The sequence below is a fragment of the Carassius auratus genome, chromosome 3, assembly GCF_003368295.1.
Source record: "Carassius auratus strain Wakin chromosome 3, ASM336829v1, whole genome shotgun sequence".
NCBI classification, from domain to species: domain Eukaryota; kingdom Metazoa; phylum Chordata; class Actinopteri; order Cypriniformes; family Cyprinidae; genus Carassius; species Carassius auratus.
In genome coordinates, this window is record NC_039245.1 from 19,806,856 (window position 1) to 19,820,102 (window position 13,247).

Consider the following 13,247-nt stretch of genomic DNA (forward strand, 5'->3'; position numbering starts at 1 on the left):
TTTTGCAGTCAAGCTGCGAGCATTATGTCCACATGTATACTATGCAATGCATTATCAAATATGTGAAGAGTTGGATGCATCAAATTTTCCATCTTTGTTAGTCCAACTTGATAGTCCAATCAAAAATAAAATTTATATCATTTTATCAGCCTCCTAGAAGTGCCCATAAACACACACAAAACTCAAGTACATACGGAGGGATGGGTTCTAGCAGACCAATCACAACGCTTGCGGTCCGCGAAAAAAAACTTGCTGTTAGTTTTTTGGAGAGGTGCACATAAGGCTTCGGCGTAGGTTCGATACGGAAGTATACATTGGCTTTTAGTCTGAGTGTTAGTCCTTTAATGTTTGTGTCAGTGATTCTCAATTTTTTTTACTCCAGGACCCCCAATGTTATATTTAAAGGCCCCATGATTTTTCTTGTTGTTTGTAATAAACTTGTTAAGAATTAAGTTACAGAAAAAAAAATTCACCATTTAAGACGTGAGATAGGAAATCTTGATTTTGAGATATTTTGGTTAATTGATTGTTTTTTCTTATTAAATAATTGTAAGTCATCTGCAGGCCCCCTTCGATGTTTACTGAATCCCCTGACTGAGAAACACTGATGTAAATGCATATACTGGGAAAAGTAGGGCTGTGTATTAGCAAGAATCTGGCAATATGATACGCATCACGATACAGGGGTTAATACGATGTTACGATACATAGCGATATTGTAAGCAAGGCAATATATTTGGATATTTCTTTTTTTATTATTTTTATAACTCATCTATTTAAATTATATTAAGCCTTAAAGTTCTGCATAATTAAGGGCGTGGCCGTTTGAGCGACAGGTGGATTTCCACTGCTGACACTGCTGTCGAGCTATTTTAACAGCGTCTTTGAATGCAGGACATCCAAATTAAAGCAGAGTCTGAACAATCGTTTACTTCATGTTAGGGCTGCATGATTAATCGTATTTTAATCTCGATAACAATATCCACCCTTTCTCAATTAATAAAAAATAATCGTTATGATATTGGCCGGCTCGTTATTTATCCTGAAACTTTTTTAATTTGGCATTTGCGTTATCTTGCATTGCTAACAAGTCTTCACTTGCGTTCATGCTTGTGGTTGCCAGATGTGAAGAGCCCCAAAACAGAGCGTTTCTCCTTTTAAAGAGACACTTTCTGTCTGGTGTTTTTATTTGTTAAATCTGCACGCTCACTATAGACAATGTGTGTCATTTCACAAGCCATTTGTGCTGTTTGTTTTACCAAATGTGCCATGATCAAACTTTCACAGAGTTTCAATAATGGATCTCTTGTGTTTAAGGAATAAATGCACTTTGAAAAATTAACACAAATTGGAATTTTGGGCATTTATATTAAGAGTTTCTAAAGTTTTTAACAGTTTTCGTGTTGAAAATGGCATGGCAATGTTAGTTTTCAGTGTGTATTAACGATCTTTGAGCAAATTTGCTTTGCGATCTGAGTGGCTTTTTCCCATTTGTTAACAAATGGTCACTTAGAAAATGTAATGTGAATACAGATGACAAAACACTAACCAAAACCATGAGGTTTTTTTATTATCATAGTTGGTTAAATGAAGTCAGTGTATAGTCAGTGGAGGTTAAAGGACACATGAAATGTTATTGTATTTCCTTGCTGAAAAAAAAGAAACCCTAAAGCCAGCTTAAGCTGGTTGACTGATTTTAGTTGGTCATCCAGTCCAGTCTTTGCTGATCAGAAGGCTTGTTTTAGAGGGGTTTTGACCACTTCCTTAGCAGGTCAGGCTGTGAGACCAGCTAGAGGAACCAGCTAAAACTAGCTAAGTTTTTTGTAGTAGTTTTTTTTTTTTCAGCAGGATAGAATAATCGTTATTAATAATCGTTATTACAATTGTAATCAAAATAATAATGATTATTACTTTAACCATTATCGTGCAGGCCTACTTCATGTGAATTTCTGCATTTGTACAAGTTTTTCCTCTGTTAGTGCTAAAGCTTAAATTCAAAGCAGGCATGGAGGAGCAGGAGGAGGATTTACAGAGCCAGATTTAGCCTCTGTAAAATGCTCAAGCATACATTGTGCTCCGCTGCTCTGATGTGCTCAACTGCACTGTGCTGACTGCTGGCACTCCTCCCGCAAAGAGATTGAAAATTGCGGAAATCTACCCCTAGAAGTTGACCCAGTTTTCTCTCAACTGTCTGAGACAAACCTTGACATCTGTTGATGGTGCAGTAACCTTGTTCTGTCCAAAACCTCAGTGCTTTAGATGTTCAGGTGAGGTATAAAGTTGAGAAACATCCCCAGGAGTGTTCTGAAAGGAAATGTGCCTCTCTTTAAGATTGTTTTGCAGCATCTTCTTCCTTTCCTCCTTTTGACTCGCATCTTCTCCCAACAGTTTATGTTTAGGGCTTTACATAGCATTACAATTTTTGAATGTTGTTAAAGGGTGGTACTTTTAATAAGCTTTAACACGACAAATTGATATTATTAAACTGCAGAAACACCCTCCATTCTCCACCCAGCTCAATGTATGTTCCATTGCCTCTGGACCTGATGTGTTTTTAATTAGTGGGAGCGATGCATTTGTGCGGCTGTGTTCAAATGATTTTTTCATTAGGACTACATGAAGTATTTGGCTGGAATTACAGAAAGACATCACATTTATTTTTTAAATAGCCTTTTAGGTAAATGCTTTAGGGTTTCATGCATGTAAATTTTGCAGGAGTCATATGTCTTTGATTTGCTGGCAAAAAAAGGAAGTAAGGGAATACTCGGTATGGTAATGTACTGCCAGTTAGTTTGGTAATAAGGCCACAGTGATGGCCTGTAATGTGTATCGTGAAGTCTAGAAATAATTTCTAGGCTTCACAAAGAACAGTTAAATATTTACTTGTACATGCAATTTTTTCCCCCTATTTTTTAGTTTTAATTTTTACATTTAAATGTCGTTTGCCATTAAGTTCTTAAGAATGCTGTTAAATCTAAGGCTATGTTAAAACTAGTGCATTTTCATATTAAAACGCAAAACCTTTTCTATGGTTACGCCTGTCGTTTTCACATTTTTCCCCCAGTGTTTTTGACTCTAGAAAACAGACTTTTGAAAATGCTTCAGACCCTGTTTTAGTTTGAAAACTATGAGCATGTGTTTTAGTGTAAACGGACCAAAGCGGAGACTTTTGAAACCATTCGATCTGCGTATCCTTGACGGCAGTCTAAGCAATGACATCATGCACATTGTACCTGCTTGAATGGTCATGTGACCTGCTTTTTAAGTTGTGTAGTGTGGACGTAAATTAAAAACACACTCGTGTAAACGCAATCTAGTTCTCATAAGGAAATCCAGTATTGTGATTGTTGTTCTAAATTCAATGAGCTTTTAAAACTTTTGGTTTTAATATACTAGTGTTGTACTTGTACATTTTAGAAAAAATACCAAATTTATTGCTTAGACTACCATCCAAAAGTCTGTGGTCCATAAAATTTTTTGGACTTATGCTCACCAGAGCATCGGTCTGTGTCCATGACGTCTGACGCTGAGACTAGGTTTTTGTGTTAAGGCTGATTTTATTGTGTTAACATAACTTTTATGTCAAGATAAAATGGCAAAGGGGAATGTCAAGCTCTCTCCACAGTGTGTTTATGTATGGGTTTCTTTGTAGAGGGAGATTGCAACTATTATATGTCGAGTATGATCCTATATGACATGATAACGATAGTTGTTCAGTAGCTGGTTAGTGATTTTTCTTTGATTTGTGTGATACGTGGCTCAATTAGAGGTAAAGTTTAATCTGAATCTCTTTTACCTGTGCTCTTGAGTGCAGAAGTCGCTTTGAGTGTTTAATCTGAAGGAGTCTGGAGCCAGCTGTGATCACATGCAAAACGGGATGACAAAGAGCTCATAATTATTCTGAAATGTGTGGAGGTGCACAAATCTCGGGCACAGCAACGTAACCTGTATCTAGGTAATGGCTCCTTGCCGATCATGTTTTTGTTTCAGTAGAGTTGCTTTGGATGCAAAGATTCTTAAGTGGTAATAGGCTGCAAGGGAGCCAGTTAAGTCCTAATGTGCTTGTGCTTTTTACATTTCTTTTTTTAGTGAGGGCTTGCTTTCTTTATTTAACAGGAGATGTCACAGTAATTGTGTTAGCTCAGTTGGATGTTGGCATGTGTGTGTTATTGGGGAGAAGAGAAACAGATCGATTCGTTTTGAATCGCAGTAATGATTCAGAGATTTCCAGATGCCCCCTGCCTGTTTTGCAGCCTTTGTTTTGTGAAGAATCAAATGGAATTGGGAATGCTGGGCATGTGGAGAGAGCTGCTGAAGGCTCGGGATCGTCTCTGAAGGCTTCTGGGTATTCTCTTATACGGTGAATATTGACATGGCTGCTGCTTGAATCATTAGAAGACCGTGGATGGGTTGAGAGTGAGGGATAATCACTGGAGACTGCAGAGAGCTCGGGTCTCTCTCCCTCCCCCCCCCCTCCTCTCTCGTATTCTCTATTTTTCTCGTTCTATCTGCCGCTGTCTGTTTCTTTCTGTCCCTGGTCATAAAGAGATGCTTCTGTCTCGGTCTGTGAAAGGTTCAAGCAGTGCTTAGCTGTTCCCAAGTGTCACACAATAAATAAGCCTTGAATAAACACAGTGAGAATCCCATATTTTAAACTCATACTTCAAAACACTGCCTGCAACCTTTTGTAGTTGCTCGAAAATTACACGAGTGCAGTAATGAATAATTGTGGAAGCATTTCAATTTGTGTCATACCTGTTCTTCCAGGAAGGAATCTGTATCGCAAGGTTGACTACCTTGTTACGTTGCTCTTATTTTCATCATCTCTGTGTCATGCTCATATTGGCCGTCCTGGATTCTGTTACATGCATCAGTTAGCATGATATATGTTAGCTGGGTAAATTCAGTCTGAGGGAAGAGGAGAACGCAGACATTAATATTAAAATGGGGAAGAGGAAATGGAAATTCGTGTTCTTGAAGACATTTTCAAAACCACAGCAAACAGTACTGTGCTTTTGTACACTTATTGAAAATTTGAAATGTAGATAATAACAAATTAAACTTAACTAAATGGCATATATAATTAAAGTATCTTAAGTAAACCTTGTTAGAGAAAATATTACTAAATCTAGGAATATTATAATATTAATAATTAAGTAAATTAGCTGATATAAAAATGGCCCTATGAAACTGTAATGTTAATTTTTTTGAGAAATACATTAGTAATATATTATGTTAAGATTAATGTTCACGGACACTAGTCCACACATAAATTGATTAGGTTAAAGGGGTAGTTCACCCAAAAATCAAAATTACGTCATTAATAACTCACCGTAGGGCTGGACGATTATGGCCTAAAATCAAAACCTCGATTAATTGAACATTTTACCTCGATTACGATTAATGAACGATTATTTTATCTGTATTGTTTTCGGTTTTGTTTTTTTGCCCTCATAGTTCACTGACAAGGTTTGTACTGTAAACAGGGCCGTAGCTGGGGTTTGCGGGGCCCCGGTGCAGGTTGTACCAGTGGGCCCTATTTGAAAGTGTTTAAATTGTATGTTCGTTCTGTTTATTTGTTTGTGCTATTTACACTGTGTTTTAAGTTTTTTTCAAGTTTGTAAGTGTCCAGGTACAGAAACCGAATAACTAAATGTAAAATAGCACTGTAAAAATTAAACAGTGAAAACTAAATTTATTCAGACACATTCAACTTTTCTTATATTATCAGTTTGTTTGCTATAGTTAAAGTTGGCATGAAATCAAATTTTACAAATTTTCTTTTTATATGTAATACTGTAGAGTTTATTATAAATGATTTATTTGTGCACTTCGTTATTTTTTTTAAATTCATGTGCCCTTATAATCTTTAATCAAATACATTACCCTACCATCCCCCCTCGAAACGACCTCGCTTCTCTCTCGGTCACGTGCCATGGAGAAAGGGTGCGGCCAGAGCCGATGAGGTTGCGACTATAGGTGTCTGTCTCGTTTCTGCACCGCCTCTCAGAGAAACTCTCGAGGGTGAACTTGACCGACAACTTCACTCGACTCATCTTGGTTTGCGGGAGGCTCGTATAAATATGGGCTGATTCCCGCCTGAAAATTTCGCTCCTCGTTCTCGTCGCCGGGCTCCTCAATAAAAAATCCTTCATGGGAGGGTAACGGTGGAGAGCCCGGTGGAGAGAAATCCTCCACAACTGAATGTAAACTAGCATTCAAATCTGCCTCTATTTTGTTTGCAACGCCCAACCTCCAACGATCAAATCAATTCCCCGATGGACGAAACCAAGCCCCGCCCTACATTTTTTTTTCTAATTTCAGAAGCCGTTTAACTCTGATATACGTCACAGCAAGGAAAAAATGACAATCTCAACTTCCGTTTCATGCCGACTTTAAGAAAATGGAAATAAAATATAAGAACTCAAGAGTTAAACTGTCGGAAGAAATTCATTTTGATAATATCAGATAACTCTGATAGAAAGATATGTAATGGATTGCAATCAAACAAAACTTCAGACAACAGTCAATACTTTGTTGGCCAATTACCAAGCAATGATTAATTATGTTAAGTCTGTGGTATAAAAAGATTGCATTAGCAATTCCGCATATGAGAGGTCAGTTCATTGTTGCTGTCTGCTGTTTGTCTCTCCGCATGTGCACCAAGCACAGCACGAGTAACCAGCTGCTCAGTTCAGCTTTTCCGCGTCTTGTGTTTGAATGCTTTAAAGTTTTTTAAATGGTTAAATTGGCAAGTGACAAGGCTTAATAACACGTGAAAATGATACACTTTCATGACGACACGCAACAGCATTCTGTCAACCGTCCTGAGCGTCTTTTTAGACTGGCCTCAGCCAGACGGTTGAGATTGACTAGTAAAGGTGGGATATTTTTTCCTTTTGAAAGAGCGATCTGACATCATAGCTCACTATCAGCAGTTATTTTATCTATTTTCATAACATTTCTTATAGATTATTGCTTGGTGTAAAAGATAAATAAAGATCAGATAAAGATAAATTAGCACCGTACCAGTACGAGTGATTGCGTGTGTGAATTATTCATACTGTCTCCATATTATTGTGAAGCTGTGGGTTGTAAATAGCATAATTACTTCAAAAGTAGAAAAATATGCTATAATAAGTTTTGAGATTCTAAGCTACTTTAAGTAATAAATCACAAAATCACGCGATCTTCACATCTACTCTTTATATGAGTGTTTGTGCCACAATGCAGCTGCTCGAACATGGGAGCTCGAAATAATAATACACATCCGACAGTCTAATCGCTTGAATGTCCAAACCATAAAACAAATACAACTGACAAAGTTTAGTGAAGACGCAAGGCTCACCACTCGCATGCCATCACTTGTTGAACCGGCGTTCAGCTCCGTGTTTTGCTTTTATGCCACTGACTGGACTGGGCAGAGTCATGTGGCTACACACGCGGCAGTTTGCTTTTAAGGGGAAAGTATTAACAGGATAAAAAAAAACGAAATAACCGACATGGGAAAATTAAGTCGGTTAGAGGTTCTGAATTTCGGTTTCGATTACTTTTCGATTAATCAACCAGCCCTAACTCACCCTCATGTCGTTCCAAACCCGTAAGACCTCCATTCATCTTCAGAACACAGTTTAAGATATTCTAGATTTAGTCCGAGAGCTCTCCGTCCCTCCTTTGAAGCTGTGTGTATGGTATACTGTCCATGTCCAGAAAGGTATGAAAAACATAATTAAGTCATTAATGACATAATTTAGATTTTTGGGTGAACTAACCCTTTAAGTGTACTAACCTTCTGTTTATTCACTCATCCAAATTTTGCCAAATTATGTGACATTCCGCGTTCTACTGTATAATTTATTGGGACTGGATTCTGGAGTTCCTTGTTTTCTGCATTGCTGAAATCACATACCCCTATATAAACATTCAAATTGATTGATATAAAAAAATTGAGCTTTTTTTTTTTTTTTTTTCGTGCCCATGTTTGGTCAAATTAAAACATAAAGTTAATTTGGTATCCATTTCTGATCTTGACAAAGGGTGGGTTGGTGGGTTTAATTTTTTTTATTAATATATATATTTATTTTTAATCTTAAATTTTTTTCCACATCACATAAAGCTAATGGAATGGTGTCTTGTAGCTCACACAGCAGAACATGGTGCTAACAGCTCCACAATCCTGGGTTTGATTCCCAGGGAACACATGAATATGATGAGATGTGCACCTTCAGTGTAGTGCAAGTCACTTTGGATAAAAGCATCTGTCGAAGTAAATGTGAAAAGTAAAAGGTTCAGAAGATTAAATAGTGTTATAAAGTGCAGGAGTATGTTGTACTTTTAAAAAGTTCCAAGAGTCGGTTTCAAATTGTTGCATATCTAAGTAACTATATATTAAGGAACTGATTAAGGTCATTTTGAGCATAAACAGAAAAAAAAATCATCATCCAAAAAGAATGTTTTCTAATTAATTTGATAGTAAATTTACATTTACATCTCAATTTTCAGCAGTTAAACCACTAGTCAGGGAATAAGTCATTAAGGCAGCATATGGCACATTCCAAGAGAATGATAGCTTGGTGAAAATGCATTAACGCAATCATATTTTAAGACCATTTAAGCAGTGTTACACTTATTCTTGTAACAGTTTTAGCATAAGATGGTGTCCTCGACTGTGTGGTATGTTTTTGTTCTTTGTCGGGATTGACTAATTGAAAGCTAATTTGTTTTTATGAAAATATTATTGTCTGTGTATTGCCTCCACCCAGCCGAAAGCTCATTTTGAGGGTTATTATATGACGAAACCCTTGATTAGTTGTGTGCTATCATTAATAGAAGACAGGTCCTTTTTTAAAAAAGGTTTTATCTACAATAATAAGACTGCGCAGGTAGGGCACAGTGTTATCTTTATGACCTGGTAGTTTTGTAATTTTGTAATTACAGTTGTATGATGTTGCTCCAATCAGGTTTGTCTTGTCATCTCAATAGTCAAATCCTCATTTTTATTCTCTCTCTCTCTCTCTCTCTCTCTCTCTCTCTAAGACCCAATTATTTGTAAGCTCTCTGTTCACAGTCACTTTTAACATAGGCTAATTATCAATTAACGAACAATATGACAATCTAGACCACAGCTATGGTATATTTTATAAAAAATAAGCATGAATTTTAATAGGCCTAAAAAGAGCAAGTAGGTATACAAAGAATATCCATAATAGCATGCATAGTCCTATGAGCAAAAAATTAAATTATTAATTTAAACTCATTGGTGTAATGAAACTTGACGTGAGAGCTTTCATTATTGTTCATGATTGATAGTTGTGTATTCGTTGTTATTATTCAATCTTTCATTCCTTTTATTTATATATTTAGCAATATTGTCATTTAATTTCTAAATAATGTTTAATTATTTATAATTATATTCCCTGCCTTTTCATTTTGTTGATGTTGGTAAGATTAGTTTCTATGTTAATTGTTTCCCCTACAGTTTTAAAGTGATGTTGAAGTCTTAAAGCAGACTGGTCTCTGTTGCAGTATTGAAATGTGATCCGGTCAAGTTGACAGACCAACAGTTGAGTCATTGAAAGGAATTATCAACTGATTACAATCAGCTGAGTGTCCCTCGAATACCGTTATTACTTAGTAATGAGTGAATATAATGTGTTGTTCCACTGAAATGACCTGTATTGTCTTCCTAATCACGTGTCTAACAGGAATCTCCACTGTCTCATTTCTCATCAACAGACATGCTTCATGGAGGGAGCCCATCAACCCGTACTACGTGAACACTGGCTACGCGCTGGCTCCCGCCACCAGTGCCAACGACAGCGAGCAGCAGAGCATGTCCAGTGATGCAGACACACTCTCCCTGACCGACAGCAGTGTGTATGTACACATCTGTAGACATACAAACATACACAGCATCCTCACCGCCGCAAGCTGGTGGAACGTTTCATCCAAGGGCTTAAAGCGATTCAATTTCACCATGTTGTCCTGAGTCTGTTTGGCAGAAACTTGCAGCCAGTTCTGCAGAAACCCAGATATTTCAGCAGTTGAGAGGAAGAAGCGCAGACAAAGCTCAATATTACTTGTCATTGGCATGTCTTAAGCCGAGGCTGGCAGCAGTTAGCAGAGACTGGTCTCAGAGCAGTGTCTCGTGCATGCAGAATTTGTGCCATTTTCCCCTAGCTCCTATGCTCTGGGAACAGAAACAAATCTGCTCTCCTCTGAGGAGGACCATCTGCTCATTATCCACACCAATGAAAGCTTCTAAATGTCATTACTTATGCTAATTATAGAGCTTCAAATTGGGAGGTATGAGGCGCTGCAGGCTGTAATTTGAAGGCATTGACTTGTTTCCCTTCAAATTAACTTTCTCTGAAAACAAAGGAAATGGCCTTCACGTTGTACTGTACACAAGTAGGTTACGGAAAGGAGCAGGAAATGAAATGTAGAAAAAGATGGAATAAATGGTGTCTTGGCATTAGGTGTAATCACATTTGTTCACTCGTTTCATGGCTTCCAAAATGATTCCGCCTCGTGCAAATATTTTAAATGGTCGACACAAGGACATCGTCAACTGGAGGACGTATTGTGATATGAAATGATTTGTGGAAGTGGTTCTAAATTTAAAGCTTTTTAAAATGTGTATTTTTAAACCTGCTAATGCAGCCAATGCTCAGTAAAGCCGCGTTTCCACCGCAGGAACTTTACCCAGGAACTAGGGACTTTGGCCTGGTACTTGGTGTGTTTCCACCGCAGGAACCAGTAACTAAATAAAGTTCCAGGTAAAAAAAAATGCCCCTCAGAAAGTCCCTGCTGGCGAGTTGGTACTTTTTCAAAGTTCAGGAACTTTCGGGGGCGGGACTTTGGCGCTAAACATCCTGATTGGTTGAGTTCATGTAGCATTGGTTGAGTTCAACCACCATTTATTCGGATCAACATTTTCAAAATATTACTGTTATTGTGTCGTGAAATGTATTTTTAAAAGTATTTCAGGCGAGAATGTAGCTGTTTAAAACTCAAATCTATGGTTTATTTATAAAGACAGCGCCTATTTAAAAATGTGTTTCGCCGATCTCGGAGACTGTGAGCTCCACACGATCAGCGGGAGCTCAGTGATCATCTATCCGACGAGAAGCAGCCTCACTTCGGCTAGACCTTCTGATATGTGCCGCTGGCTCTGATGTGTCTTTAGTGGTTAAACATAAAATATAATTCAGCTGCGGGGTAAATCTAACAGGTTTTCTTTGGTCTGTATTCAATTTATCTATATGTTAAAATGAAAATAAAAAAGGCAAGTCTATATAATATTTCGTTTTATTGTAATGGCTGCATATACACATATACACAAGTACATTTCTGCAGCTGTTATTATGCTTAAATGAAAACGAAAGGAGGCAGTGGTATTTGATATCCTATTTCGTTCTATTGAAAATATAAAGAGAGGAAAATTGCAGTAGCCAAGACGAGTTGACTAAAGTTATCAAGTACACTGCTGTTTACAGATTTACCGGACTTGTGTCGTCGCGGACTTGTGTCGTCGCGGACTTGCGTCGTCGCGGACATCACAATCCCAAGACGAATGCACAAAGTCTGAACTAACTACCGATGATGCACGTCCAAAATCAGCGTACTTTTTTTTTTTTTTTTTTTTAAATAAGTGGTACTTTGTATAGAGAAATGCGCGCAGACATACGTCACCAGTCTATTTGCCTAATCTTCCCTGTACTTTACACTGTGGTGGAAACGCAGAAAGCAACCAGTCTGGGGGGGAAAATGTTCCTGGTACAAATGTTCCGGGTAATTTCGGTGGAAACGCGGCATAACATTAGTGACATTTCTTGGTCAAAAAAGGTCTTGTCAGTAGTGTAGTGATGTAAAAAGCACAGCTCCCAATTTGTAGCTGTTGCAAAATCTGCATGGAGAAATCTTTCACCCTCACAAAATTTCAAATTGTGTATATTCTTATTGAAATGGATGGAATTCACCCATGAAAAATTCATGCAATGACTGTAAACATAGCCACACCTTGACTGTAATTTAGATGAAATGTACATTTTCATCATGTTTCACAGGAAATTTGTTATTTTTCAGTGATTTTTGGGAGGATTTCGACTCGAGATGGTTTTCACTAGAGAAGCAGCAACAGGGAGTGTGCAGAGATGGCATGAGAGTGATCCATGTTGCACAAAAAAACACATTAAAGGCACATCAGGGCAAAACATGTGTCTGAAGTGGGCTAGATTAGAGGCCATTATCAGCTGTTTGCCAGGCATAGATGCAGGGGGGTCCTCAGCAGGACCCAGGGGGATTACAGACTCCCCTGCATGTGTCAGTGAAGGACCCCAAACATGCTTCGCTCTGAAGCTGCCTCAGGGATTCAGTCAGATGTGGGAAGGATTTTTTTATATATATATATATATATATATATATATATATATATATATATATATATATATAATTTCCGTCCCACAACAAAAACATATCACTTTAGCTCTGCAGTCTGAGGTCTGTTCTCACACAAGGACTGTTTTGTTTGCACATATTCATTGTTACGAAGCATTAGCACCATTCTGTTCCCTATAGAACTGACATTTCAAGTCAAGGGAGGTGACATTTTGCATTTAGCAAGCTCTGTTAAAACCCCTGATGTTTAGTACATGGTTTTCAACAGGAGTTTACTTACTAGCAAAAATTCAACTGGTTATGTAGGAGCCAGCTTCTGCATTTCATGTAGATTAGACAAACGATACTATGCATGGCTAGCGATAGTTTGTTCAAAAATGAAAGTTTAGTCATCGTTTAGTCACCCTCATATCGGTCCAAACCTGTATGAATTGGTGTGTAAAGAGAGGTAAAATCTTGTTATGCTCCTCCCTACAGAGATGGAGTCCCACCTTACAGATATCGTAAGCCGCATCGACATGAGATACACGAAAGTGCCAAAGTTAATGGGCGAGTGCCACTACCTCATATTCCTGTAAGTATGCTTTGGGTGTGTAGAACACCTTGTTGACTTTACAACACTACTTTAGTGTGTGTATGTGTGTGTATCTCTTCCTTTCTTTCCATCACCCCCCCCCTCCTTCTTTTTATTTTATTTTCTGTGCCTGGTCTCTGTCCATCATCTTCTGGTCTTTCCCTGTCATTCTTCCTCTCTCTTTTCTTCCCCCTGCCTTGTCTCTCCCACCGCCCCTAAAATGAATGTGCATTCTTAGGATGCACAGCGGTGGCTGGGGAGCTTTGATCATGTG

At 37.9% G+C, this 13,247-nt stretch overlaps 1 protein-coding gene across 5 annotated transcripts in view; it reads left to right on the plus strand.

The window, feature by feature from the left end:
- LOC113049900 (axin-1) overlaps nt 1-13,247 on the plus strand; it is a 32,729-nt gene that overhangs the window by 7,407 nt on the left and 12,075 nt on the right. For all 5 annotated transcript variants that reach the window (XM_026212652.1, XM_026212656.1, XM_026212636.1 and 2 more), the window contains exons 3-4: nt 9,736-9,876; nt 12,877-12,973. In XM_026212652.1, coding sequence (XP_026068437.1) covers nt 9,736-9,876; nt 12,877-12,973 — 238 coding nt within the window. The remainder of the gene's footprint in view (nt 1-9,735; nt 9,877-12,876; nt 12,974-13,247) is intronic.